We start from the raw sequence: 27,593 nt of genomic DNA on the forward strand, positions 1-27,593 counted from the left end.
GTCAGGAGGGGCACATGCTAGCCACCCCTGAATTAGAGGGTTGAAAAGAAGGGTGCTTTGGGGATTTAAATACACTGTAAGCTGCCCAGATGGGACGCGGGTGGCGCTGTGGGTTAAAGCCTCAGCGCCTAGGGCTTGCCAATCGAAAGGTCGGCGGTTCGAATCCCCGCGGCGGGGTGCGCTCCTGCTGTTCGGTCCCAGCGCCTGCCAACCTAGCAGTTCGAAAGCACTCCCGGGTGCAAGTAGATAAATAGGGACCGCTTACTAGCGGGAAGGTAAACGGCATTCCGTGTGCAGCTCTGGCTCGCCAGAGCAGCGATGTCACGCTGGCCACGTGACCCGGAAGTGTCTTCGGACAGCGCTGGCCCCCGGCCTCTTGAGTGAGATGGGCGCACAACCCTAGAGTCTGTCAAGACTGGCCCGTACGGGCAGGGGTACCTTTACCTTTACCTTTAAGCTGCCCAGAGTGGCTGGGGAGTCCCAGCGAGATGGGCAAGATATAAATAATAAAATTATTATTATTAAATTATTATTGCCCCTTCCGGTACACAGCTTAATCTGGCCCTCCTTGTTTCCTGGGATGTTGCGTTGGAGGAATAGGAGGGAAAGGCTAAATTTTGCAGGTGTGGGAAACCTTGGGGTCGGGACCACGGGTTGCCAGCGCCCGGGTCAAGGCACAAAAGAAGGGGCATCACCTGCGGCTGCCTGCTCCTTGGAAGATGCTCAAGCCGTGTGTTCTGCTTGTTTCTGGGCCAGGAAAGGAAGCCACTTCCCTCCCAGGCTTCTCTGCCTGGCCCCTGGAACTCTCTCCAGGCCATGCCCTGATCTTCATCCTCCTTGAATGTCTTTGCCCAACTGGAATTTGCCCTTGAACTCGGGACAACGCCTTTTGCTCACCTGCATGGAAGATGTGTGTTTGAGAGAGAGCAGAAGCTACCTTGCTTTGCAATGGCGAATTTTTTGTGTGTTGCTCCGCCCACTTCTGCCCCTGGCCCCACCCAGCACTGACACGTGGCCCCCGCAAGGTCACCCGGAAAAGAATGCGGCCCTTGTTGATGAAAAAAATCCCCCCCTGGGCTGAAGTTTGCGGGCTTCGAGGAGTGGCTGTGGACAGTGGCGTAGCACTGGCAGGGGGTTTCAGGGGCGATTGCCCCAGGCGCAAAATTCTTAACAGCGCAATCCACTCTACGCCACTGGGCTACAGAGGTTCTGAAGGTGTGTCAAGACTGGGAGGGAGGTGGCTTCCTTTCCTGGCCCAGAAACAAGCAGAACACACGGCTTGAGCATCTTCCAGGCAGCCGCAGGTGATGCCCCTTCTTTTGTGCCTTGACCCGGGCGCTGGCAACCCACGCTACACCACTGGCTCTGGAGCTGCTTATTTGAGAGACCAGCTCAGGCTCCCATTTTCTCTCCCCACTTGTGGGGTTCGGCCATGATTTGGGGAATTCTGCTTCTCCTTGGCTGAGCAAGCCGGACTGAATGGGATGGCGTGGCACAGTATGGAAGAAAAAGCCCTATGATTCTGCAACACCCTACCCTAAATTGGCAGCAGCCCCCACTTGACTTGTCCTGTGAATCGATTGATTCCTTACCCCCTGCTATTACCGACGGGGAGACAATCTGTAGTTTTCTCTGCTGCCCGGTGGAGACACACTCAGAAAGGCCAAGGAGAAGAGGTGGCAAGCAAAACTTTATTTTGGGTAGGGCCTCTCTTCCTCCCAGATGGAAGGGGTTGTGAGTGGGAGCAGCTTCCCACTGGGGCAGTGAGGCGTGTTCGGCTCCCTGCTCCTGATTGCTTCTGCTGCCATGGCCAAGCCTTCCAGCCAACCAATAGGGCTGGCTGGTAGGTGGGGCTAGTTGCATTTAAACGGCCGTGGCAGCCCTCTGCTCCCAGTCTGTTCCTGCTTTCCTCGGATCTCCCGCCCTCCGTCCATCTTAGGTCAGCTTCTTTTGTGTATTGACCTTGCTATGGACTTCGGTTGGCTGCCTTGGTTGCTCAAGGGGCCTGGTAGGACTTTTTTATCCATTTGGCAAATTGGCACCAGCCTCTTGGTTTTTCCGCCTACCTAGTAGCAATTTGTCACAGCTTTCTGGTACTGGCGGTTAGGCACTGGAATATGGGTGCTGTGTTGGAGGATTGGGTATGGGCCATCATCTACCCCTCCTCTTTTGGGTATTCCGTTAAAGGAATCCGGCGGTCGTGGATCCTGTCCGATGCCCTGCTGGTGGCTAGGGCCATTGGCACGACCCCCGGTGACGTCATGGGGGAGCTTCCAGTTGTATTTGCATCAACAAGCTCCTCCCATTGGTTGTTAACCCTGATATGACTCCCGGCTGTGCGGTGTGGAGTCTGGTATTGCTGTTTCATCCAATGCCTAAGCCAATACTACTCACATGCAGCTGTAACCAATAAAAGTTGTGGCCTAATTTTGCCCATTAACCTAAAATAGTGTCTTATCTATACTGCAGCCTCTTATCCTAGGGCTACATCTGGTCCAGTTCTGAGTGATGAAGGCGCCGTCCCTTTCCTTGCCTTCTCACTCGCGAAATGTTGCCGGGGCGTTTCTCGCTCCTGTGAGTCATGGCCTCCAACCGTTAAAGAGCATTTGTGCTGCCTTGTCTGGAGCAAGGCTCGCATCTCTCTGTCCTTGAAATCTTTTCCTCCTCTGCTCCCCACCTCAGCCCAGCCTGGGACTTAAGAACGGGTCAGGCGAATGACCCATTTACTCTGGAATCCTGTTCCCCCAGCAGCCGGCCAGGTGACTCTTAGGCGAAACCCGCAAGCAGGATTCAAAATAGTCCTTCTTGAAACATGTAGTTAAACTGTGGAACTCCCACCCACAATAAGCAGAGATGGACATTATTTATTTATTTATTTATTTATTTATTTATTTATTTATTTTTCTATTTCTATACCGCCCTATACCCGAAGGTCTCAGGCTATCAACCTGGGGTAAAGGGACCCCTGACCATTAGGTCCAGTCATGGCCAACTCTGGGGTTGCGGCGCTCATCTCACTTTACTGGCCGAGGGAGCCGGCGTACAGCTTCCAGGTCATGTGGCCAGCAGGACTAAGCCGCTTCTGGTGAACCAGAGCAGCGCACGGAAACGCTGTTTACCTTCCCGCCGGAGCGGTACCTATTTATCTACTTGCACTTTGACGTGCTTTCGAACTGCTAGGTTGGCAGGAGCAGGGACCGAGCAATGGGAGCTCTCCCCGTCGTGGGGATTCGAACCGCTGACCTTCTGATCAGCAAGCCCAAGAGGCTCAACCTAGATGGCATTAAAAGAGAGGTGGAGAAATTCATGGAGGTGGAGAGGGCTATGGATGTCTATGATCTTATTCCACAGTTTGAAGCTGCAACGCTTCTGGAAACTGCAGAGGGGGAAGAGGGCTCTTGTATTCAAATCCTGCTTGCTGGTTCCCCACTGGCATCTGGTTGGCCGCTGTGAGAACAGGAGGCTCTTTCTGATGTCCTCATGGTTTCCTCTTCTCTTCCAGGTGTCTGTGGCTGTTGTGGAGCTTTGCGCCCTCGTTACAAGAGGCTGGTTGACAACATTTTCCCCGAGGATCCAGAGGTAAACATGCCTTCTCTGCTCAGCCCAACTCAGAGTTGTTGTTGTTGTGTGTGTGTTGACATCCTTCCCTCCTCGCCCTCCCAGGAATGCAGATTCTGCACAGAGCATCCAAATTCTTTAGGTCAAGATCAATACTGCAAAGGACAGCCTGCAAATTTCCTGGGCTGGACCACAAGTGATGCTAATCTTATAGGAATGTTCAGGGATGCAGGAGAGGATATATTGCTTGATTATAGCCTTTCCAACTTGTGTAAATTTAGCAGAGTAACATTCCCCTTTTTAAACTTGCAGCGGATGCATTTGCTCAGGCTCACTAAAGCCTCTATAATAACTGTTCTGGTATTTTCCCCTTATTCCCTCATAAACAATAAGACACAACACAGTCTTCTATAAAAGTATAAAAAGAGTTTACTCACTCACATTCTGTTCACAATCGGATCCCAGAAGGCAGACTTAGCTTAGAAAAGTAACATACACCTGGAAACTATCTCATAAGGAGACAGTCCCTTTGTTCTCTCTTGGCTGGAGGCCAAGAGAGCAACTTTGGCTAAGCAGATGTTGCTTCTTTGATGCATGTGGTCAAAAAGAGAGAGAGATGGCTGCCCTGCCCTGTGCTTTTGTTGTTACCTGCACAGGTGAGGCCACGCCCACCTCTAGTCACATGCAGAGGAAGTCTGTCCCAGCCCAGAAGGAAACAGGAAGTTTACCTGCTGGCTGGACAAACATTCCTCCCCATGTGTAAGCATGTCCACTCTAGGAATGTTGTAGTTGACTGCTCTTGTGTTTCACATCCCACACATCTCATCGCTTCCCCTTGAGGGGCGGATTCTAGTTGCAGTCGTTGCCTGGGTGGAGCGGGTGAGGGGAGAGTACAATCCAGAACAGAGCCCTGGGGGTAGCACTGAAGAGGATTTTATCTTTTTGCCCCCTACTGTGGTCAAAGAATCATAGAATTGTAAAGTTAGAATGGACTCCAAAGGACATCAAGTCCAACCCCCTGCAATGCGGGTTCCAAGCTGGGACCCACAAGAAACAATTAGAGCTTAAGGGCAAACTAACTGATTGACGTTTCATTTAGTTTCTCCCATGGAAGTAAACCTCACAGGGTTCATCAGGGACTTGCCTCTGATGATGAATCATGGAATCATAGAGTTGGAAGAGACCACAAGGGCCATCGAGTCCAACCCCCTGCCAAGCAGGAACCACCATCAGACCACTCCTGACATATGGTTGTCAAGCCTCTGCTTAAAGACCTCCAAAGAAGGAGACTCCACCACACTCCTTGGCAGCAAATTCCACTGTTGAACAGCTCTTACTGTCAGGAAGTTCTTCCTAATGTTTAGGTGGAATCTTCTTTCTTGTAGTTTGGATCCATTGCTCCGTGTCCGCTTCTCTGGAGCAGCAGAAAACAACCTTTCTCCCTCCTCTAGGTGACATCCTTTTATATATTTGAACATGGCTATCATATCACCCCTTAACCTCCTCTTCTCCAGGCTAAACATGCCCAGCTCCCTTAGCCGTTCCTCATAAGGCATCGTTTCCAGGCCTTTGACCATTTTGGTTGCCCTCCTCTGGACACGTCCCAGTTTGTCAGTGTCCTTCTTGAACTGTGGTGCCCAGAACTGGACACAGTACTCCAGGTGAGGTCTGACCAGAGCAGAATACAGTGGCACCATTACTTCCCTTGATCTAGATGCTATACTCCTATTGATGCAGCCCAGAATTGCATTGGCTTTTTTAGCTGCCGCGTCACACTGTTGGCTCATGTCAAGTTTGTGGTCAACCAAGACTCCTAGATCCTTTTCACATGTACTGCTCTCAAGCCAGCTGTCACCCATCTTGTATTTGTGCCTCTCATTTTTTTTGCCCAAGTGCAATACTTTACATTTCTCCCTGTTAAAGTTCATCTTGTTTGTTTTGGCCCAGTTCTCTAATCTGTCAAGGTCGTTTTGAAGTGTGATCCTGTCTTCTGGGGTGTTAGCCACCCCTCCCAGTTTGGTGTCATCTGCAAATTTGATCAGGATGCCCTTGAGTCCATCATCCAAGTCGTTGATAAAGATGTTGAATAAGACCGGGCCCAAGACAGAACCCTGTGGCACCCCACTAGTCACTCTAGTGAGTGATTAAGGGTTGTTCCCTAAAGCAGAAATCATTGTGTTCCCCCAACCAAAGCCATTCAAAGGGTCTGGAAACCAATCCTTACAAGGAACACTTGAAGGAGCTGGTGATGCAAACCTGATGAGGAATGGTTGAAGGAGTTGGATATGTTTTCGCCTGGAAAAGAGGAGACTGAGAGGAGAGAGGAGAACCATCTTCCAAGATCTCATGGGCTGTCGCATGGAAGAAGGAGCAAGCTTGCTTTCTGATGCTCTGGAGGGTAGGACTCGAACCCATGGCTTCAAGTTACGGTGGTACCTTGGTTCTCAAACTTAATCCGTTCCGGAAGTCCGTTCCAAAGCCAAAGCGTTCCAAAACCAAGGCACGCCTTCCCATTGAAAGTAATGTAAAACGGATTAATCCGTTCCAGACTTTTAAAAACAACCCCTAAAACAGCAATTTAACATGAATTTTACTATCTAACAAGACCATCGATCCATAAAATGAAAGCAATAATCAATGCTCTGTACTATACAATAAATAAGACAGTATTGTAGATGATAAAAATAAAAATTAAAAAAAATTCTTACCTGCACTGATTATAGTCATTGTTTGCATGGGGGGCTTTTATCCATTTCTGCAGCCACACAATCTATATCTATCTATCTATCTATCTATCTATCTATCTATCTATCATAAAATGAAAAACAAGCCACAGCCACCTTCCTGGTGTAGAAGCTGAAAACAGGATAAGTTCAGCCTACACTCGAGTAGGACTCTGGCAGAGACACATGCCTGACTGGTATGTCTATAGCGGCTATTTAGACTTCCAGACTGGGGACATTGCTAATGATAGACTCATAGAATTGTAGAGTTGGAAGGGACCCCCAAAGGTCATCAAGCCCAACCCCCTGCAATGCAGGAATCCCAGCCAAAGCATCCCTGTCAGACGGCCATCCAGCCTCTGCTTAAAAACCTCCAAGGAAGGAGAGTCCACCACCTCCCAAGGGAGACCATTCCACTGTCGAACAGTTGTCAGGAAGTTTTTCTGAATGTTTAGTCGGAATCTCCTTTCTTTATACTTGAAGCCATGGGTTCGAGTCCTACCCTCCGGAGCAGGAGAAAATAAGCTTGTTTGCTCTTCCATGTGACAACCCTTGAGATTCTTGGAGATGGCTATCCTATCTCCTGTGTCTCCTCTTTCCCAGGCTAAACATACCCTGCTCCTTCTGTCAGGAGCTCGTCTTACACTCAAGTAGGACCCTGGCAGAGACATATGCCCGACTGGCATGTTCCCTCCCTCCTGGTCAATTTTTGGGAGCTTCAAAAGCTTTCTTCTGCCCGAACATCACAGCGATCGACGCCAACAGACATCGGCACACTTAGAGATCCGCAGTGTGTTCACAGTTTGCGTGCCAGACCTCAGCAACTCAGCATTTTGGCTAATCTACTTTGTTTACATATAAACACACGTGGAGCACTGCAACAAGGGTCTCTGCAAAAAGGACAAAGCACTGCAAAAAGGACAAAGGACAATAGTCCCACTTCACGGAACACAGTAACACAAACATCCTGTCTCCGTCACTTCCCAAAACATATGCCATCATGTGAAAGACAACAATCCCATGACTGCAATCATGGAGCAGGAATTCTAACAGGCAGCTCATTGCCAAATGGGGAGGGCTGTTTTCACACCTCCTTCCATATGTCTTCTCTTCCCTCCCCGCCATCTCTCTGAAACTTTCTTCCTGACTTCCTTCCGAACTGAAAGGCAAAGCACAGGAGGTAGAGATCCGAAAGTGCTGCCAAATTAAGGGTTATGTTTTCCCGGAATGGGGGATGCGTCCTGTTTTTTTAAGAGTGAAGGATACGTGATTGCAAAAGGTAGGAGGATAGAGGAATCTGTCAATTCTCGTTTTCCTCATTTTTGTTATTTTTCTAATCTTCAGTTCACCTCATCGTGTCCAAGCTTTGTGGGGTAGGAGTTTTGGGGGGAAGGGGGAAAAGTCAACAATTTCCTCTAAAGTAATGCATTTATGTACATTATTTTCACAAAGGTGTGCATTTTTATACAAACTCCCCCCCCCCCATTTAATGCATTTTGGTTCCCATTGTTTCTCCCTCCAGACTTCTGTTACTTTGGGGGACACTATAGACTTTAATCAAACAATGAACTACTGACTAAATATTAAGAACGTACCATAATTACAGTTTAATGCAATTCCTATCTATCTATCTATCTATCTATAATAATAATAATTTATTATTTATACCCTGCCCATCTGGCTGGGTTTCCCCAGCCACTCTGGGAGGCTTCCAGCAAAACAATAAATACAATAACCTATTAAACATTAAAAGCTTCCCTAAACAGGGCTGCCTTCAGATGTCTTCTAAAAGTCTGGTAGTTGTTGTTCTCTTTGACATCTGATGGGAGGGTGTTCCACAGGGCAGGTGCCACCACTGAGAAGGCCCTCTGCCAGGTTCCCTGTAACTTGGCTTCTCGCAGGGAGGGAACCGCCAGAAGGCCCTCGGCGCTGGACCTCTGTGTCCTGGCAGAACGATGGGGATGGAGACGCTCCTTCAGGTATACTGGGCCGAGGCCGTTTAGGGCTTTAAAGGTCAGCACCAACACTTTGAATTGTGCTCGGAAACGTACTGGGAGCCAGTGTAGGTCTTTCAAGACCGGTGTCATGTGGTCTTGGTGGCCGCTCCCAGTCACCAGTCTAGCTGCCGCATTCTGGATTAGTTGTAGTTTCCAGGTCCCTTCAAAGGTAGCCCCACATAGAGCGCATGGCAGTAGTCCAAGCAAGAGATAACTAGAGAGATAACTAGAGCATTCACCACTCTGGCAAGACATATTACATATATATAGTCTTCAGTGCATGCCTAGTTATGACTGACAGCTTGAAAACTTGTGCCATGAACCAAGCATTTCTGATTATTTCTGACTGTAGGAAGATTTGCTTCTGCGCTTTGACCGTCTGATGGGGCCGCCTCAGCACATTCTGTGCAGTCATGTTTGTGTGCTTCTGTAAGCAGACATTGTGCAAATATGACAAAGTTGTTGTTTGGCATTCGTCATGTTGCGTTACACATACAATATTAACATTTAGAGGGTATGTTCAGTTCAGCAGTGCTTATATTATTGACATTAGTCATTAGGTTTATAAAAATTTCAACGGGTACCAATATTATCATATTGATTACACATTTCTTTTATGACCAATGTAAAGTTTTTTAGCCTGTCTGCCCTTTCTGGGGTGCCTGAGAAAGGAGTCTCCAAACAGATTCTCAGCCACCTTGAGCAAGTCTTCTTGAGGTAAAGGTAAAGGCAAAGGGACCCCTGACCGTTAGGTCCAGTCATGGATGACTCTGGGGTTGCGGCGCTCATCTCAATTTACTTGCTGAGGGAGCTGGCGTACAGCTTCTGGGTCATGTGGCCAGCATGACTAAGCCACTTCTGGTGAACCAGAGCAGCGCACGGAAACGCCGTTTACCTTCCCTCCGGAGCGGTACCTATTTATCTACTTGCACTTTGATGTGCTTTCAAACTGCTAGGTTGGCAGGAGCAGGGACCGAGCAAAGGGAGCTCACCCCGTCGCGGGGATTCGAACCGCCGACCTTCTGATCAGCAAGTCCTGGGCTCTGTGGTTTAACCCACAGCACCACCCACGTCCCTTTCTTGGAGTACTGGGTTCCAATTACCTGTCAAAATCCTTTTTCGTATGCAGATTTAGGCTGAGCAAATATTGGTTAGCAGCAAATTTTCCCTGTTGCAGTCGCATGAACACAAATCACAGAGATGCTTGTAGGGAAGGGAAATAACAAAGTACTTTATTATAGGAAGTGCATAACTTGGATAGAAACTTACTAGCTCTGATCGGTCTAACTGGTCTATAGCAGGACTAGTTGTTCTCTCAGAGGATAGCATGAACTCTCAACTACAGGTCCCGAGAGAGGTTTGTGAGTGCAGTAGGAAGCAGTGAAACAGGATGCAACCCGAGAATATCAGTCTAAGATCAAAAGACACAGAGATAGGTCACTTCAAGAGGTTAAAGATAGAGGGGTTGTCTGGAAATCTGATAAATGAAGGCAGTGAGGGATTTTACTCTCTTGGGCTCCATGATCACTGCAGATGGTGACAGCAGTCACAAAATTAAAAGACGCCTGCTTCTTGGGAGAAAAGTGATGACAAACCTAGACAGCATCTCAAAAAGCAGAGACATCATCTTGCTGACAAAAATCCATAGTTAAAGCTATGGTTTTCCCAGTAGTGATGTATGGAAGTGAGAGCTGGACCATAAAGAAGACTGATCGCCAAAGAATGGATGCCTTTGAATTATGGTGCTGGAGGAGACTCTTGAGAGTCCCATGGACTGCAAGAAGATCAAACCTCTCCATTCTGAAGGAAATCAGCCCTGAGTGCTCACTGGAAGGACAGATCCTGAAGCTGAGGCTCCAAGACTTTGGCCACCTCATGAGAAGAGAAGACTCCCTGGAAAAGACCCTGATGCTGGGAAAGATGGAGGGCACAAGGAGAAGGGGATGACAGAGGACGAGATGGTTGGACAGTGTTCTCAAAGCTACCAGCATGAGTTTGACCAAACTGCGGGAGGCAGTGGAAGACAGAAGTGCCTGGCGTGCTCTGGTCCAGGGGGTCACGAAGAGGCAGACACGACTAAATGACTAAACAACAACAACAATGATTTTATCTGTCTTAACACATTCACGACCCCACTTCTGCACTTGATTGTAAAAATAAATAAAAAAAGCTTCCAAGATAAAAGTTAGAATAATGAAATTATTGATAAAACAATTAACAACTACTCGCATCAAGTTACTAAACATCTGGGTAAAGTAAAGGTAAAGGGACCCCTGACCATTAGGTCCAGTCGTGACCGACTTTGGGGTTGCAGCACTCATCTCACTTTACTGGCCAAGGGAACCGGCGTACAGCTTCTGGGTCATGTGGCCAGCATGAGTAAGCCACTTCTGGCGAGCCAGAACAGCGCACGGAAACGCCATTTACCTTCCCGCCAGAGCGGTACCTATGTATCTACATGCACTTTGATGTGCTTTCAAACTGCTGGGTTGGCAGGAGCAGGGACCAAGCAACGGGAGCTCACCCCGTTGCGGGGATTCAAACCGCCAACCTTCTGCTCCGCGAGTCCTAGGCTCTGTGTTTTAGCCCATAGCGCCACCCGCGTCCCATAAACATCTGGGTAGGCTTCTCTAAACTATAATGTTTTGGGGCAGTAGCAGAAGAGTGTGCTATAGAGGCACCTGCCTGATCTCAATAGGCAGGGAGTTCCAAAGGTTAAGTGCTGCTGCACTAAGAGATCAAGTTCTTACATATGTGGGATTATGGGGCACCAATCAAAGTTTGCCCCCAAACTTACAAAAGGTCTGAAGTGGAGAGCTTTTATAGGGGCTGGGCTGTACCACGTGTCCTGCCAATGGCTCCTTGGTTTCTCCCTAGATGCCCTCTAGATCCGTCCTTTGAGCAGAGGTCCTTGTCCGACATCAAGATGGCCATGCAGACTTGAGTCCTAACACATGTTCCCTTTTATCCCAGGATGGGCTGGTGAAAACCAACATGGAGAAGCTGACTTTCTACGCCCTTTCCGCTCCCGAGAAGCTCGACCGCATCGGCGCTTACCTGTCAGAAAAGCTGATCCGAGATGTGAGCAGGCACCGATACGGGTAAGGGAGACCCGCGTGGCAGCGGGTTGGGCTGGATGACCTGGGGAGGGCCCTTCCAACCCCACAGTTCCATGATTCTACAGCCCTGCAGTGGGATGAGAAAAGCTTTTAAAACTGGAAACCCTTTCTAGCCTATACGAAAAGTTGTTGCCCACGTGCGGAATAATAATAATAATAATAATAATAATAATAATAATAATAATAATAATAATAATATATTATTTATACCCTGCTCATCTGCCTGGGTTTCCCCAGCTACACAGCATTTTAAAAGTGGAAGCAAAGTCCAGCCATAGATGGCTTCTCCTCCTGTCTTTTATCTGCCCCGAATTTTCAAACGAGGTCCACAAATTTAGCATTTTGAGAGACACCGTAAAGCTTTCCCCCATCCGTTTCTCCGCAATTCCTAGCGTCACAAGAAAAGGACAAAAGCTTTTCCCTGTCCCCTTTGTCTATGCATAATATTATAAATATCTCTTTGGCGCTAAAGAATTCGGCCTCTGCTGCCTCTTTTCTAAAGAAACAGAAGATTCCACCATTCTGCTTGATTTTTTTCAAAATCTATTTTTGCTGAGCTGCCTGAGTCATTTCTATATCCATCCTCTTTCTGCTCACACCTGCCTTTTCGCTTTGCTGGAGCAGCTGCTCCACTTAGGAGGTGGTGTTTGCCGGAGAGATGGTGCTGTGCGTCTTCTGGGGGCGTTGATGTTGCCAATAATAAATTGCTGCTCTGATTCCGAGGTGTCGGTCGACTCCAGATGAAACAGGGCCTTCAAATACTTCTGGGGAGGGTTTTTTGTTTATTCCCCCCGTCTTGGTGACACAACCAGGATGCAAAACTGTCTCTTTGCGCTTCCTGCTCCTGTTTGCCTGTTGTGTTTTGCTTTCATCTGCTGGAGAAAAAAGTGGGGGGAGATGTTGGAGAGAAAGAGGGGCGCGGAAGCGTGACTCAGGAGCATGGAAAATGGGGGATGTTTCAAAGCTGCAAAGACGTCCGCTTTCATCAGAAATGACAATCCCTTCAAAGGGATTGTCTGAGGTTCTGCGTTCAAGGGACAGCTAATGAGGTTTTGCTCGCAATGGAGCCTTTGATGGAGGAGAGTTTGATGTCGGCAGCAAAGGCTGTGGCGGGTGCTGGAGGGCACATGCCGCCGCCTCCGATTTCAGATGTTGGGATGACTTGGAGGCACCGGTTAATTCCCTCCAGAGAATGGGACTCTCAGCTTTGATCTCCGCACACCGTTGAAATGGTGGATTTCAGCAGAACTCGTGAAACTCCTTTATCTGAGATCAAAACACTTGGCTGTCTAGCTCAATATAGTCTGTTCTGTCTGGCAGTGGCTTTCTGGCATTCTTGGGCAGAGAAGGATCTTTCGCTTTATTTTCTGTGGGAATGTTCAGGGATGCAGGAGAGGATATATTGTCTGATAATAGCCTTTCCAACTTGTGGTAACAAGTTCACAATTTAGCAGAGTAACATTCCCCCTTTTTAAACTTGCAGCGGATGCGTTTGCTCAGGCTTGCTAAAGCCTCTATAATAACTGTTCTGGTATTTTCCCCTTATTCCCCTTATTCCCTCATAAAAGATAAGACACGACACAGTCTATAAAAGTATAAAAAGAGTTTATTTACTCACGTTCTGTTCACAATTGGATTCCAGAAGGCAGACTTAGCTTAGAAAAGTATCATACACCTGGAAACTATCTCATAAAGACACAGTCTTCCACTGCCTCCCGCAGTTTGGTCAAACTCATGCTGGTAGCTTCGAGAACACTGTCCCACCAGTGAAATCTCTCACTGCCTCCATTTCTTCCCCTTCTATTTGCCAGGAGGTGATGGGACCAGTGGCCATGACCTTTGTTTTTTTGATGTTGAGTTTCAGACCAAATTTTGCGCTCTCCTCTTTCACCCTCATTAAAAGTTTCTTTAACTCCTCCTCACTTTCTGCCGTCAAGATTGTGTCATCTGCATATATTATTTACTTGTTTTTATCCCGTATGTTATTCTGTGAACTGCCCTGAGTTCTTAAGATGAAGGGAGCTATATAAATCTAATAAATAAACTAAAATAAAAGTAAACTTTCCCCCCTGGTAGGGACTCAAGGTGGCTTACAGATGAAATAAGAACAGCTGAAAACATAGAAAGAAAAACAATAATTAAAAACAATTAAACACACACACATACACACGTGATTTATTTAAAAAATACAGTCAATCACTTCTCTAGGCAGGGAGTTCCATGTTGCCTGGGAGCCACCACCGAGAAGGCCCTCTCCTGCATCCCCAGCAAGCATGCCTGGGCTGGGGGCGGGACTGAGAGAAGGGACACCTCGGAAGATATCAGAACCTGGGCAGGTTTATAGCAGGGGATTCTACGTCTGTGGAACAAAATATGACCCAGGACAGGTCTTAGAATCATAGAATCATAGAATCATAGAGTTGGAAGAGACCACAAGGGCCATCGAGTCCAACCCCCTGCCAAGCAGGAAACACCATCAGAGCACTCCTGACATATGGTTGTCAAGCCTCTGCTTAAAGACCTCCAAAGAAGGAGACTCCACCACACTCCTTGGCAGCAAATTCCACTGTCAAACAGCTCTTACTGTCAGGAAGTTCTTCCTAATGTTTAGGTGGAATCTTCTTTCTTGTAGTTTGGATCCATTGCTCCGTGTCCGCTTCTCTGGAGCAGCAGAAAACAACCTTTCTCCCTCCTCTATGTGACATCCTTTTATATATTTGAACAGGGCTATCATATCACCCCTTAACCTCCTCTTCTCCAGGCTAAACATGCCCAGCTCCCTTAGCCGTTCCTCATAAGGCATCGTTTCCAGGCCTTTGACCATTTTGGTTGCCCTCCTTGAAATAATGAGGTCTTGAAACGGAAGCCTCATTATTATAGGGCTGTCATACGGCTGGGATTTCCCAGACATATCTGGGATCCGTCCGTTGGAAATTGCGTCTGGGTGGAATTCCTGAAAATCGCTGAAAATTTCCTGCAAAACCCGGATGTATGGCAACCCCTGTCAGAAGTATTGATTTTTGGAGAATCTCCATAAAAATAGCTCAAAAAATGTTGTGGGGTTTTTTTTGGAGATTTTGCAAAAAAAAAACCCCACTTCCAACAACTCGTGTCCAGATTTTCACTTTCTGAAATATGGCAACCCTAATTATTGGGCGGTCCAGGCTTGACGGGCCTGTGTCTGACAAAGAGAGAGACTCGAGTTCTGAAATGATTGAATAAGTGGGTTTAAATATCCACTGCAAAAACATTGCTTTTGCAAACAGCCCAGGCCTGTTTGTCTTCCACTGACAGGTGATTTATTTTTGCCTTTTGGGCTGAGCCCTGGGGAGACACTCACGTCTTCAAGTCTTTGCTTGACGTCAACTGTGGTGCCTGGGGAACAAAACTTGTGTCTGCCGTGGCCTTATTGAGCGGATTTATTTTTTATTTGGCGTGTGTTTTAACGGAGCAGGATGTTCTCAAACTCTCTCTTTCTCCACACCTTGCTTTTGATGTTTACCTCCCAGGCAGGTCCCAGGGGAAATTCTGGGCTCAGATTCTGGAACAGGTGAACTCAGAAGACACATTGGCCCGCTCTGAGCCCAGAAATGTGTGCTGGAGAAAGGAAAAGTGATTGAGAAGGGTTCTGCTGCTGGATTAGGACCAGGAGAAGAATATAGGGAGTTGTTATAAGGGGGGGAACTGCTCCTTTCCCCTTATGGGGTATCCAAGAGCCCGTATAGAGTCCTTAAGGGCATCCTGATCAAATTTGCAGATGACACTAAACTGGGAGCGGTGGCTAACAGCCCAGAGGACAGGATCACACTTCAAAACGACCTTGACAGATTAGAGAACTGGGCCAAAACAAACAAGATGAATTTTAACAGGGAGAAATGTAAAGTATTGCACTTGGGCAAAAAAAATGAGAGGCACAAATACAAGATGGGTGACACCTGGCTTGAGAGCAGTACATGTGAAAAGGATCTAGGAGTCTTGGTTGACCACAAACTTGACATGAGCCAACAGTGTGACGCGGCAGCTAAAAAAGCCAATGCAATTCTGGGCTGCATCAATAGGAGGACCTTCTTTGGAGGTCTTTAAGCAGAGGCTTGACAACCATATGTCAGGAGTGCTCTGATGGTGTTTCCTGCTTGGCAGGGGGTTGGACTCGATGGCCCTTGTGGTCTCTTCCAACTCTATGATTCTATGATTCTATGATTCTAAGTGGGTTCCCTATCGGTAGGAGAAAATAACAGAGGCCAATCAGAGAATATTGAGAAGCAAAGCAGCTAGTAAGCCTGATCTTTATTAAACTGTTGCAACAGGGTCCCTACTCACCACACGCAGGAGGGAGGAGGAACCCAGAACAATGGTGTGCAAGCCCTTATATAGACTTTTAAAACTGCCCACCCTGTAGCCCAAGGCCACCCCCCAAAACATCATACATACATCACAGAAGGAGGCGGTCTACAGCAGAAATCCTGTCTGCCAGGATACCTGATAATGGTCACTGATTGCATTACCTGGGCAGCCTGGGCATTCTTTTGTGATGGTTAATACTTTAGTTCCTGAGTTCAGGTCACAGGCTCACCCTATTCATGCACAAATATGCCCTTGCAAGCAAAAAGACAATGGGAAGGCTTTCCCCATTTGCCTCCCTTCCTGCAGAGGAATGTTTGAGGTCACTGGGAGAGTTGAAATGCCTACAGGATTGCTCTCCTATACTATTTCAGACACATGGTTTATATATGTGTTTGCCTTGTACATTTATGAACATTTAATTTATATTTGAGACCTTAGAATTCTAACAACAGAGTCATAGAATCATAGGATTGCAGCATTGGAAGGGACCCCAAGGGTCATCTAGTCCAACCCCCTGCAATGCAGGAATCACAGCACAAGAATCCCTGGCAGGTGACCACCCAGCCTCCCACGAAGGAAAGCCCACCACTTTCTGAGGGAGTCTGTTCCCCTGTCAAACAAAGGTTTAGTTGGAATCTCCTTCCTTGTCATTTGAACATTGGTTCTGGTCTCCCCTTGAAGCAGCAGAAAGCAACCTTGCTCCATCTTCCATGTAACAGCCGGCATTCTTTTTCTTCTTCATCATCATCATCTTCCTCCTCCTCCTCCTCCTCTTCTTCTTCTTCTTCTTCTTCTTCTTCTTCAGCAATCCCTCGTAGCCCAGTAAGATTGTCTTCTTCTTCTTCCTCTTCTTCCTCTTCCTCCTCCTCTTCTTCTTCATCAACTTCTTCTTCCTCTTCTTCTTCATCATCTTCTTCTTCCTCTTCTTCTTCATTATCATCTTCTTCATCGTCATCTTCTTCCTTCTTCTTCTTCTTCTTCTTCTTCTTCTTCTTCTTCTTCGGCAATCCCTTGTAGCCCAGTAAGATCATCTTCCATAAACACGGTTTTAACAATGACTCCGTAAGTGACTGTGGAGGCCAATTCTGGAACCACACATCCTTCCACAGTGGGGTCATTGGTTTCTGGGTGGGAGCTAATCACGGTGTGGATTTGCCAAGTGTGCCTTCCTCTTAGCACATTTCTCCCTTGCGTCCTGAGTTTGAGTGTCTTCTAAGCCCTTGACACCTTTGGTAAAGGCTGTTCTCCAACTGGAGCTCTGGCAGGCCAGTGTTTGTTGACCACCAACATTAGACTTTCCATTTTTAAGTTCGGAATAAAGTAGTTGCTTTGGAAGACGATAATCTGGCATCTGCAAAACGTGACCAGTCCAACAAAGTTGATGTTGAAGAATCATCGCTTCAGCATCTTCTGTGTGACAGCCTGCATTGCAGGGGGTTGGACTAGATCATGGATGTCCAACAGGTCAATCAGGATCGACTGGTCGATCCCCAGGAGGTAGATCGCAACAGATTGCTGGCTCCTCCATCCGGCTCCGTCCCCTCGCCCTGCCCTCTAGATCGCCAGAGTGGAAGTCGGAGTTTTCACAACGAGGCTGACTGTCTCATTAGCACTCTCTTGGTGAGCGCCATTTTTTTATTTATTTGACCCAAGCTGCTAAATTAACAGATATTTCCTCCCTAAAAAAGCTCAACAACTCTGACCTGAACCGCCCCAAAAAGGGGTAGAACACTGCCAGATTTTATTCGTGTGAGTAGATTGCAGTCTCTTGGAAGTTGGACGTCCCTGGACTAGGTGACTCCACAATTCTGTGATCCTCTCACTGGATAAAAATCAGTTTCCTCCGTTCCTTTGTACCCTTTGGTGGCATTGAGCATTGCCTTCCCTCGCTCTCCTTCTAACCCAGGAAGGGATGGAGTCGTTCTAAGGGTGGTTTTGCATTTCTCTTTCTCTGCCCGCCACTCCAGGTATGTGTGCATTGCGATGGAAGCCCTGGACCAGCTCCTGATGGCTTGTCACTGCCAGAGCATCAATCTTTTCGTGGAGAGCTTCCTGAAGATGGTGGCCAAGCTTCTGGAGTCAGAGAAACCGGACCTACAGATCCTTGGCACAAACTCAGTAAGCGTTGTGAGATTTGCAAAGTGTTGCATCTGAGGAAGAGGTGCAGGTAGCAGACTTGGCCAGGGCCTTTTCAACACTGGCCCTGGCCTGGTGGAACGCTCTGTCTCATGAGACCAGGGCCCTGCAGGATCTGATTTCTTTCCGCAGGGCCTGTAAGACAGAGTTGTTCCACCTGGCCTTTGGCTTGGAATCAACTTGATCCCCTCCCCCTCTTTCCTCTTTCCTTTCTCCTGTGATGGAACTCCTATTTGGGGACTTCCCTGGCTTTTTTCTGGCCCACGTAGGACCAGTCTGGATAGTTGGCCTTGGTGAAGACTTGACGTTTTCATCCCCAAAAAGTTGTGAAGTGAAGCAGAGAGTCCCTGGACCCAAACTTTATTCATTCTGTAAAATTTATAAACCGCTTAGAACTGTACAGTTGGGTGGGACCCCCAAAGGTCATCAAGTCTGACCCACTGTAATGCAGGCTGTCACATGGAAGGTGGAATGCTGTGTCCAGTTCTGGGCGCCACAATTTAAGGAGGATGTCGACAAGCTGGGACGTGGGCAGAGGAGGGCGGCCAAGATGATCAAGGGTCTGGAAACCAAGCCTGATGAGGAACGGTTGAAGGAGTTGGATACGTTTAGCCTGAAAAAGTGGAGACAGAGAGGAGATATGAGAGTCATCTTCAAATATCTCAAGGGCTGCCCCATGGAAGATGGAACAAGCTTGATTTCTCCTTTTCTGGAGAGTAAGACTCAAGCCTATTGATATCAAGCAGGTGCCTTCAATGTACTCCTGCTAAAAGCCACCTGCTAAAAGCCACCTGCTAAAAACATTCTTGCTTTTAGATGAACCTGTCCAGAGGCTGAGAAAGTTGATATAACAACAACAACAATAATAATAATTTATTTATACCCCACCCATCTGGCTGAGTTTCCCCAGCCACTCTGGGCGGCTCCCAATTAAGTGTTAAAACAATACATGAATACATGAATGATATAAATTTCACAACTAAACTTTAAAACATACAAAATTTTAAATACCAAAGCTAAATTCCCCTTTAATTCCCTCTTTAAAAAATAGTGACACAAGAGTCTTCTTTTAAAAGTAATAAGATTACTTGCATTCAGTTCACAGCATGATCCTGAAGGCAGGCTTTAGCTTGTAGTTACAGATGAGAGTGTGGGTTCATCTCATATGGGGATTGAGCCCACGTGCTGCTCCAGCTCACACAGGCAACATCACTCCGTGTGGAAAGGAAGATCTTCCGTATTTCCCTACAGAGTGAGAATTGGGCAAGAGCGTTGCATTTTTAAAATCCATGTCTCCCACCTCTTTCTCTGCCACCCTGCTCCCTGTTTCCCCACCTGCAGTTTGTGAAATTTGCAAACATTGAGGAGGACACCCCGTCGTATCACAGGAGCTACGACTTCTTCGTCTCTCGCTTCAGCGAAATGTGTCATTCCAGCCACGACGACATGGACACCCGGACAAAGTGAGTAACAGCTGGATTCATCTATCCCAGTGGCGTAGCGTGGGGGGTGCAGGGGGGGCCGGCCGCACCGGGCGCAACATCGGGGGGGGGGTGCTCGCACTCGCAGCTCTCTGCCCCTACCTGGCTCACTCACTCTCTCTCACTGCAGTGCTGGCTGTGCGAATCCGATCCGAGCCGCCGGGTCGCCGCCCACTGTGGAGGGGAGGGTGCCAGGCGTGCGGTGCAGTGCGGAGAGAGAGCGAGGGACTATCTGGGGGAGGGACAGTGCAGCAGTGGGCACAAATTACTTGCCTTGCCCTGGGTTAGGGGGCGCAAATTACTTGCCTTGCCCCGGGTGCTGACAACCCACGCTACGCCACTGATCTATCCATCCATCCACTCCATTTTTATCTCACCTTTTCCTCCAAGGAGCTCAAGGTGGTTACATGGGTCACCAACTCCCCATTTTATCCCTAGAACTGGCTGTCAGGGTCTTAACTAGTGAGCCTCAATGGCCTAGTCTGAATTTGAACCCTGGTCTCCAAGGTCCTCGAATCAGAAATTTGTAGAGTTAGAGTCATCTAGTCTAACTCTCCTCAATGCAGGAATCTTAACTAAAGCATCCATGACAGATGGCCAGCCAACCTCTGCTTAAAAACCACCAAGGAAGGAGTGTCCACTACCTCCCGAGGGAGACTGATCCACTGTCAAACAGCTCTCACTGTCAGAAAGTTCTTTCTGATGTTTAATTGGAATCTCCTTCCTTGTAACTTGAAGCCATTGGCTTGAGTTCTCCCCTCCAGTTCAAATATACAAAAGGATGTCACATAGAGGAGGGAGAAAGGTAGTTTTCTGCTGCTCCAGAGAAGCGGACACGGAGCAATGGATCCAAACTACAAGAAAGAAGATTCCACCTAAACATTAGGAAGAACTTCCTGACAGTAAGAGCTGTTTGACAGTGGAATTTGCTGCCAAGGAGTGTGGTGGAGTCTCCTTCTTTGGAGGTCTTTAAGCAGAGGCTTGTCAGGGACACGGGTGGCGCTGTGGGTAAAAGCCTCAGCGCCTAGGGCTTGCCGATCGAAAGGTCAGCGGTTCGAATCCCCGCGGCGGGGTGCGTTCCCGTTGTTCAGTCCCAGCGCCTGCCAACCTAGCGGTTCGAAAGCACTCCCGGGTGCAAGTAGATAAATAGGGACCGCTTACTAGTGGGAAGGTAAACGGCGTTTCCGTGTGCGGCTCTGGCTCGCCAGAGCAGCGATGTCACGCTGGCCACGTGACCCGGAAGTGTCTCCGGACAGCGCTGGCCCCTGGCCTCTTGAGTGAGATGGGCGCACAACCCTAGAGTCTGTCAAGACTGGCCCGTACGGGCAGGGGTGCCTTTACCTTTACTTTACCATTAAGCAGAGGCTTGACAACCATATGTCAGGAGTGCTCTGGTGGTGTTTCCTGCTTGGCAGGCGGTTGGACTCGATGGCCCTTGTGGTCTCTTCCAACTCTATGATTCTATGATTCTAGGAGAAAACAAGCTTCTAGAGCGTGTAATATACACAGGCAACCTTACCTCTTAGCGCCCCCTGGAAATCCCACTGCCCCCAAGGGGCTCTACCGCCGCTGCATTAAGCTGAATCAACACCTACTGCCAAGGGGATTTAATTGGGCGCAAACAGGCCATGGCGCTGTGCAGACCCACAAATCCAAGACGAACCATAGCAGGAAACAAAAGACATGCTAGTTTTGAGGCGGTTAGTCACCAATTGCTCTTAGAGGCCTCCCTGGAGGCACCTTGTTCTGATCCGACTCCCGCGCCCCGACCTCGACTATTCATTATCCCTCTGAAAAGCGGCACCCAGCTTTTGTCGAGGAGGGACAAGGCATTGAAAAGGCATCTTTGGCAGGCTAATTGCAGGTGGAGATTGTGTGCAGAGTTGCGGGGAGCACTTCCTGAATCGGATTCAAGACAGAAGCGCTCCTTGGGTGGCAGAATAGAGGGGTGGGTGGGGAAAGGAAGACCCCGCTGGGGTTTTTTCAAAAGCACCAGGAGCGGAGAGAAGCTCGGTTCATGGAAAGCAACATTCATCTGGCTCTGCTCCTCGTAATTAATCCTTTGGGGAGGAAGGAGTCACCCCCACCGAAAGGGAAAGGAAGGTGCTCTTTAAACGCTCATGCTAAATGAGGTTGCAATCGCCTACCAGGGGTAGGTTCACCTTCAATGAGTCCAAAAGGGACACTCACACCCAAAACTGGTTTGGCGCAGATCTTCCAGCAAAAAATAGAATCAGAGGGAAGGAAGGACTCAAGCTGGCTTCCTCAAGATGACAGAGGCCACGCCTCCTCCTGTGGGTCTTTGCTGCATAGAATTGTAGCGCTGGAAGGGCTTATCTAGTCCTCCCCATTGCAGCACAGCTGAAGAATCCCTTGCAGATGGCCGTGCAACCTCTGCTTAAAAACCTCCAATGAGAAAGGGTCTTCCCCCTTCCGATGGAGCCGATGCCTTATGAGGAACGGCTAAGGGAGCTGGGCATGTTTAGCCTGGAGAAGAGGAGGTTAAGGGGTGATATGATAGCCATGTTCAAATATATAAAAGGATGTCACATAGAGGAGGGAGAAAGGTTGTTTTCTGCTGCTCCAGAGAAGCGGACACGGAGCAATGGATCCAAACTACAAGAAAGAAGATTCCACCTCAACATTAGGAAGAACTTCCTGACAGTAAGAGCTGTTTGACAGTGGAATTTGCTGCCAAGGAGTGTGGTGGAGTCTCCTTCTTTGGAGGTCTTTAAGCAGAGGCTTGACAACCATATGTCAGGAGTGCTCTGATGGTGTTTCCTGCTTGGCAGGGGGTTGGACTCAATGGCCCTTGTGGTCTCTTCCAACTCTATGATTCGATGATTCAATGATTCACTGTCGAAAAGCTCTTACCACCAGAAAGTTCTTCTTGATGTTGAGTCGGAATTTTCGTTTTCGTAATTTAAATCCATTGGTTTGGGTCTTCCCCTCTGCACCAGCAGAAAATGGCCTTGTTCCCTCTTGTTCCCAGCAGAAAATAGCCTTGCTCCATCTGGTACACAGGATGAGACCCTCCCTGTCCTCAGGGATCTGTCTCTCCAGAGTGGTGCATGCTCTGGTTATCTCCCGCTTGGACTACTGCAATGCACTCTATGTGGAGTTCCCTTTGAAGGAGGTCCACAAACTGCAACTAATCCAGAATGCGGCAGCTAGACTGGTGGCTGGGAGCGGCCACCAAGACCACATAACACTGGTCCTGAGAGACCTGCATTGGCTCCCAGTACGTTTCCGAGCACAATTCACAGTGTTGGTGCTGACCTTTAAAGCCCTAAATGGACTCGGTCCAGTAGACCTGAAGGAGCGTCTCTACCTCCATCGTTCTGCCCGGACACTGAGGTCCAGCTCCGAGGGCCTTCTGGCGGTTCCCTCATTGTGAGAAGCAAAGCTACAGGGAACCAGGCAGAGGGCCTTCTTGGTAGTGGCGCCCACCCTGTGGAACGCCCTCCCACCAGATGTCAAAGAGAACAACAGCTACCAGACTTTTAGAAGACATCTGAAGGCAGCCCTGTTTAGGGAAGCTTTTAATGTGTGGCATTTTAATGTATTTTTAATCTTTGTTGGAAGCCGCCCAGAGTGGCTGGGAAACCCAGCCAGATGGGTGGGATAAAAATAATAAATTACTATTACTATGACTATTTCTATTATAGAACCAGAGAATCTTAAGAGTTGGAAGGGACCCAAGGGTCATCTAGTCCAACCCCCCGCAATGCAGGAATCTCTGCTAAAGCATCCCTGACAGATGGCTATCCCACTTCTAACATTACTGATATTAATATTACTGATATTTTCAAGAGGAATATTACTGTTGCAGCTGTTAGACTGGTTTTGCAGTCCCAGGGCTGTGGAAGAGATAAGAAAGTGCTGATGACTTAAGCAAATTATCTTTTTTTTAAAAAAAACCCAATACAATTTCTTAGTTTTATAATAACATGAAAAAGAAAGCAAAAAAGTTCATAATCACAAATTTAATTCATACATCTTATTTTTTCTTTCTTTCTTTCTTTCTTTCTTTCTTTCTTTCTTTCTTTCTTTCTTTTTACCAACAACCAAAACACATCCAGTGAAAACCCACAGGGAGCTGATACATTGGATATACATAATCAATAATAACATATCCAAATCAACCATATGTACAATTCTATATACCTTAACACTTCTCCCTCCACAAGGTTTATTTAACTTTTAACATTTTAATTGCCCCAAGTTGTTCAAACCTGCCCAAATAATTCAATTAGTTTTCTCAAACCAATCCTCCTCCTTCTCACTGACCTTAAACCCTTTCATTTAATGTATCTTCACAGTTAGATATTCTAAGATTGTAATATTTTTCAATTTTTTCCTTCATTGGTTCACCCGCAGCTCTTCTGCATTTTTCCAATTACTCGCTATAACCTGTCTGGATACAATTACCATCAATTTAATCCATTTACATTCCTCTTTTGTTTTAACACCGTGCTACTCAGGCGAATAAGAACCATTAATTTAGATATTTCCACCTTCCTACCCACAATTCCCAATATTTCTATACCAATCTGTTTCCAGAATTCATACATCTTAATTGACTTCCCTCCCCTCCCCCTCCTGGTTCCATTATTTTATACTTATTCATGCACATCTATAGAATCTTATATTCTTAACAGTCCCATTTTAACATCTTATTCATGTTGTTACAAGCGACCTTTAGAAGTTCAACTAATGTAGAAACCTATACACAAAGCTTGCAATATATGCCTTAAACATTTCCCCTTTTTAAAACAACAATGTCCTTTTCTTTCTTGGGTTTCAAATTTTGTACAGTGGTGCCCCGCAAGACGAATGCCTCGCAAGACGGAAAACCCGCTAGACGAAAGGGTTTTCTGTTTTTCGATGCGCTTCACAGGACGAATTTCCCTATGGGCTTGCTTCGCCAGACGAAAATGTCTTGCGAGTCTTGAGATTTTTTTTCCGCTCCCCACCCCCTTTTTCTAAGCCGCTAAGCCGCTAATAGCCTTTTGGCAGCTAATCCGCTAAGCCTTTAATAGCCGCTAATAGCCGCTAAACTGCTAATAGCGCTAATCCGCTAATAGGGTTGCTTCGCAAGACGAAAAAACCGCTAGACGAAGAGACTCGTGGAACGAATTAATTTCGTCTTGCGAGGCACCACTGTACTATGTCATGCATAGCTCTTTAGTTTGTTTTGCCAATCTTCTTCTTCTTTGGCGGTAGCTTCTGTCAGGAGTTCAGCCTACACTCGAGTAGGACCCTGGCAAAGACACATGCCCAACTGGCATGTTCCCTCCCTCCTGGTCGATCGTTCGGGAGCTTCATTAGCTTTCTTCATCCTGTACATCACAGCGACAGATGCCAACCGACACCAGCACACTTAGGGATCCGCAGAGTCTTCCCAACTCAGCATTTTGGCTAATCTACTTTATTTACATATAAACCCACACGGAGCACTGCAACATGGCTCCCTCTCTCTCTATCATCAGACAGCAAAGAGAAAAAGAACAAAGGACAATAGTCCCACTTCACGGAACACAGGAACACAAACATCCTGTCTCCGTCACTTCCCACTCCGTGGAGTCAAAATATATACCGTCATGTGAAAGACAACAATCGCATGACTGCAATCACGGAGCAGGAATTCTAACAGCTTCTTCCTTCTATAGGGATGGGCAACTCAAGCAAATTATCATACCAACCAAAGAACAGCCTGATGACTCTTGCGAAGCCCACAAATTAGAACATAAAAAACCTCTGTCGAAAATTTTACAGTTGGAAGGGACCCTGAGGGTCATCTAGTCCAACCCCCTGCAATGCAGGAAAATGCAGCTGTCCTCTGTGGTGATTGAACCTGCAAACTGTGGCATTATCAGCACCACACTCTAACCAACAGATGCTTCTAGGTCCAGCTTTTACTTCGGCAGATTTAGGATCAGTGAGATGCTGCAAAAGAGCCTTCCCCATATTCCCCGGAGATCTAATAACAGAGAAGTTATTAATCTCTTATGTAAAAAAAGGGAAACAGATTTTTTTTACAACCTCAGTTTTTAAGCAGAGTGGACGCGGGTGGCGCTGTGGGTAAAAGCCTCAGCGCCTAGGGCTTGCCAATTGAAAGGTCGGCGGTTCGAATCCCTGCAGCGGGGTGCGCTCCCGTTGCTCGGTCCCAGCGCCTGCCAACCTAGCAGTTCGAAAGCACCTCCAGGTGCAAGTAGATAAATAGGAACCGCTTTATAGCGGGAAGTTAAACGGCGTTTCCATGTGCTGTGCTGGTGCCGGCTTGCCAGAGCAGCGATGTCACGCTGGCCACGTGACCCGGAAGTGTCTCCAGACAGCGCTGGCCCCCTGCCTCTTAAGTGAGATGGGCGCACAACCATAGAGTCTGTCAAGACTGGCCCGTACGGGCAGGGGTACCTTTTTTTTTTAAGCAGAGCTTGGATGGCCACCTGCCATGGATGTTTTAGCTGAGGTTCCTTTCATTTCTGTGATTCTGTGATTCCATTCCCTAAGACTCTCAGGTTAGAAATAGTTATGTAGCTGAGAGCTGGGGGCAGATGAGAAGATGAGTAATAATAGTAATAATAATTTATACCATGCCCATCTGGCTGGGTTTCCCCAGCCACTCTGGGCGGCTTCCAACCAAATATTAAAAACAATACAGCGTCAGACATTTAAAACTTCCCAAAACAGGGCCGCCTTCAGTTGTCTTTTAAAAGTAAAATGGTTGTTAATTGCCTTGACATCTGCTGGGAGGGTGTTCCACAGGGCGGGCACCACCACCGAGAAGGCCCTCTCTCTGGTTCCCTGTAACCTCACTTCTTGCAGCGAGGGAACCGCCAGAAGGCACTCAGCGCTGGACCTCAGTATCCGGGCTGAACGATGGGGGTGGAGACGCTCCTTCAGGTATACTGGGCCTTTGAGGCCGTTTAGGGCTTGAAAGGTCAGCACCAACACTTTGAATTGTGCTCGGAAACGTACTGGGAGCCAGTTTGGGAGAGGCTGAGCTGGAGGCCAGAATTCCAGGTAGGCAGCAAAAAAAGTCTCTCTCTCTCTCTTTCAGAATCCGGATGTCTGGGATAAAAGGTCTCCAAGGTGTGGTGCGGAAGACGGTGAACGATGAACTTCAGGCCAACATTTGGGACCCCCAGCACATGGATAAGATTGTCCCTTCGCTGCTCTTCAACCTTCAGCACGCGGAGGAGACTGAAAGGTGAGTAACTTTCCGCCCAGGGGAATCCTAGAGTGGGAATGCTGTCAGAAGAACAGCTAGATCAGGAATGCCCCCAATGGCACTCGAGGGGAAGTCTGGGCCCCTTTAAGGAGAGGAGCATAGCTGTCAACCGTCCCGTATTTGGCGGGACAGTCCCTTATCCCAGCGCCGTGTCCCGCTGCTGTCCCTATTGATGATGCCCCTTAAATCTCTCAGGTTTCAAAGGAAGCAGCTCCTCTCCCTCCCTCCCTGCCGGCCAGGGAGGAGGGAGGCTCCAACTGTGTTGCTTGGCTGCGTTGCTCACCCAATAAGGAGTCTAAGAACGACTGGGGGGTGGAGCTTGCATGCCTTGTGCCGATCAAATCGGCCGCTTTGCCTGGGGACTCGCCTTTGCTCAGCGCTTCCCAGCGGAGAGGTGACGGTGGTTTTCCTTGCTGCATCCCCTTTGCCGGGTTGCTGCGCTGTGGGAACCACCGCTTGAGGCTTCGTTTGGCTGCTGGCTGGCCTTTCTGCTTTTGGCTCGGAGGGGCTCAGAAGTTGAACATACCTGTGCCCTGAAAATCCTTTATTGTGGCTGCTGATCCCTTATTTTCGAGGCTGCTGTCCCCTTATTTTCAAACCTGTAAGTTGACAGCTATGGGAAAGGGGGCGTGGCTTGTGCTTTGCACATGAAAAGCCCCAGGTATGATCCTCAGCATCACCAGGTATGCCCAGGTAAGGCTGCTGCCCAAAACCTTGGGCAGCTGCTGCCAAAGTAGAAAATAGTGGGCTCTGCGAGCCAGTGGACTGTCTATCTCCAAGGCAGCTTCCTGTGTCCCCGTGAGCCCCAAATTCTCCATCCCTCCTGGAGGTGGTCCTCTGCATCTCTGGGTGAGTTACTGTTCTGTCTTGCTTCATTCCAATCAGCTTCCGCTGGGGGCGAGGTGGGATGTTATCCTTCCGCATCTGTGCCTGGGGTGGGATTGCATTCACCCCCTCATTCCAGTGCAGCTGGGTCGCAGAATGACCCAGAGGAGGGTACC

At 48.0% G+C, this 27,593-nt stretch overlaps 1 protein-coding gene across 9 annotated transcripts in view; it reads left to right on the forward strand.

The window, feature by feature from the left end:
• The window catches only part of EFR3B (EFR3 homolog B), a 124,669-nt gene that overhangs the window by 58,731 nt on the left and 38,345 nt on the right, over positions 1-27,593 (forward strand). For 7 of the 9 annotated variants that reach the window (XM_083432578.1, XM_083432576.1, XM_083432579.1 and 4 more), the window contains exons 2-6: positions 3,503-3,579; positions 11,252-11,379; positions 17,709-17,859; positions 19,219-19,340; positions 26,422-26,571. In XM_083432578.1, the coding sequence (XP_083288704.1) occupies positions 3,503-3,579; positions 11,252-11,379; positions 17,709-17,859; positions 19,219-19,340; positions 26,422-26,571 (628 nt within the window). The remainder of the gene's footprint in view (positions 1-3,502; positions 3,580-11,251; positions 11,380-17,708; positions 17,860-19,218; positions 19,341-26,421; positions 26,572-27,593) is intronic. The other 2 variants (XM_083432581.1, XM_083432580.1) reach the window with 1 other exon arrangement.

The sequence above is a fragment of the Podarcis tiliguerta genome (genome assembly GCF_965153285.1).
Source record: "Podarcis tiliguerta genome assembly, chromosome: 3".
Lineage (NCBI taxonomy): Eukaryota > Metazoa > Chordata > Lepidosauria > Squamata > Lacertidae > Podarcis > Podarcis tiliguerta.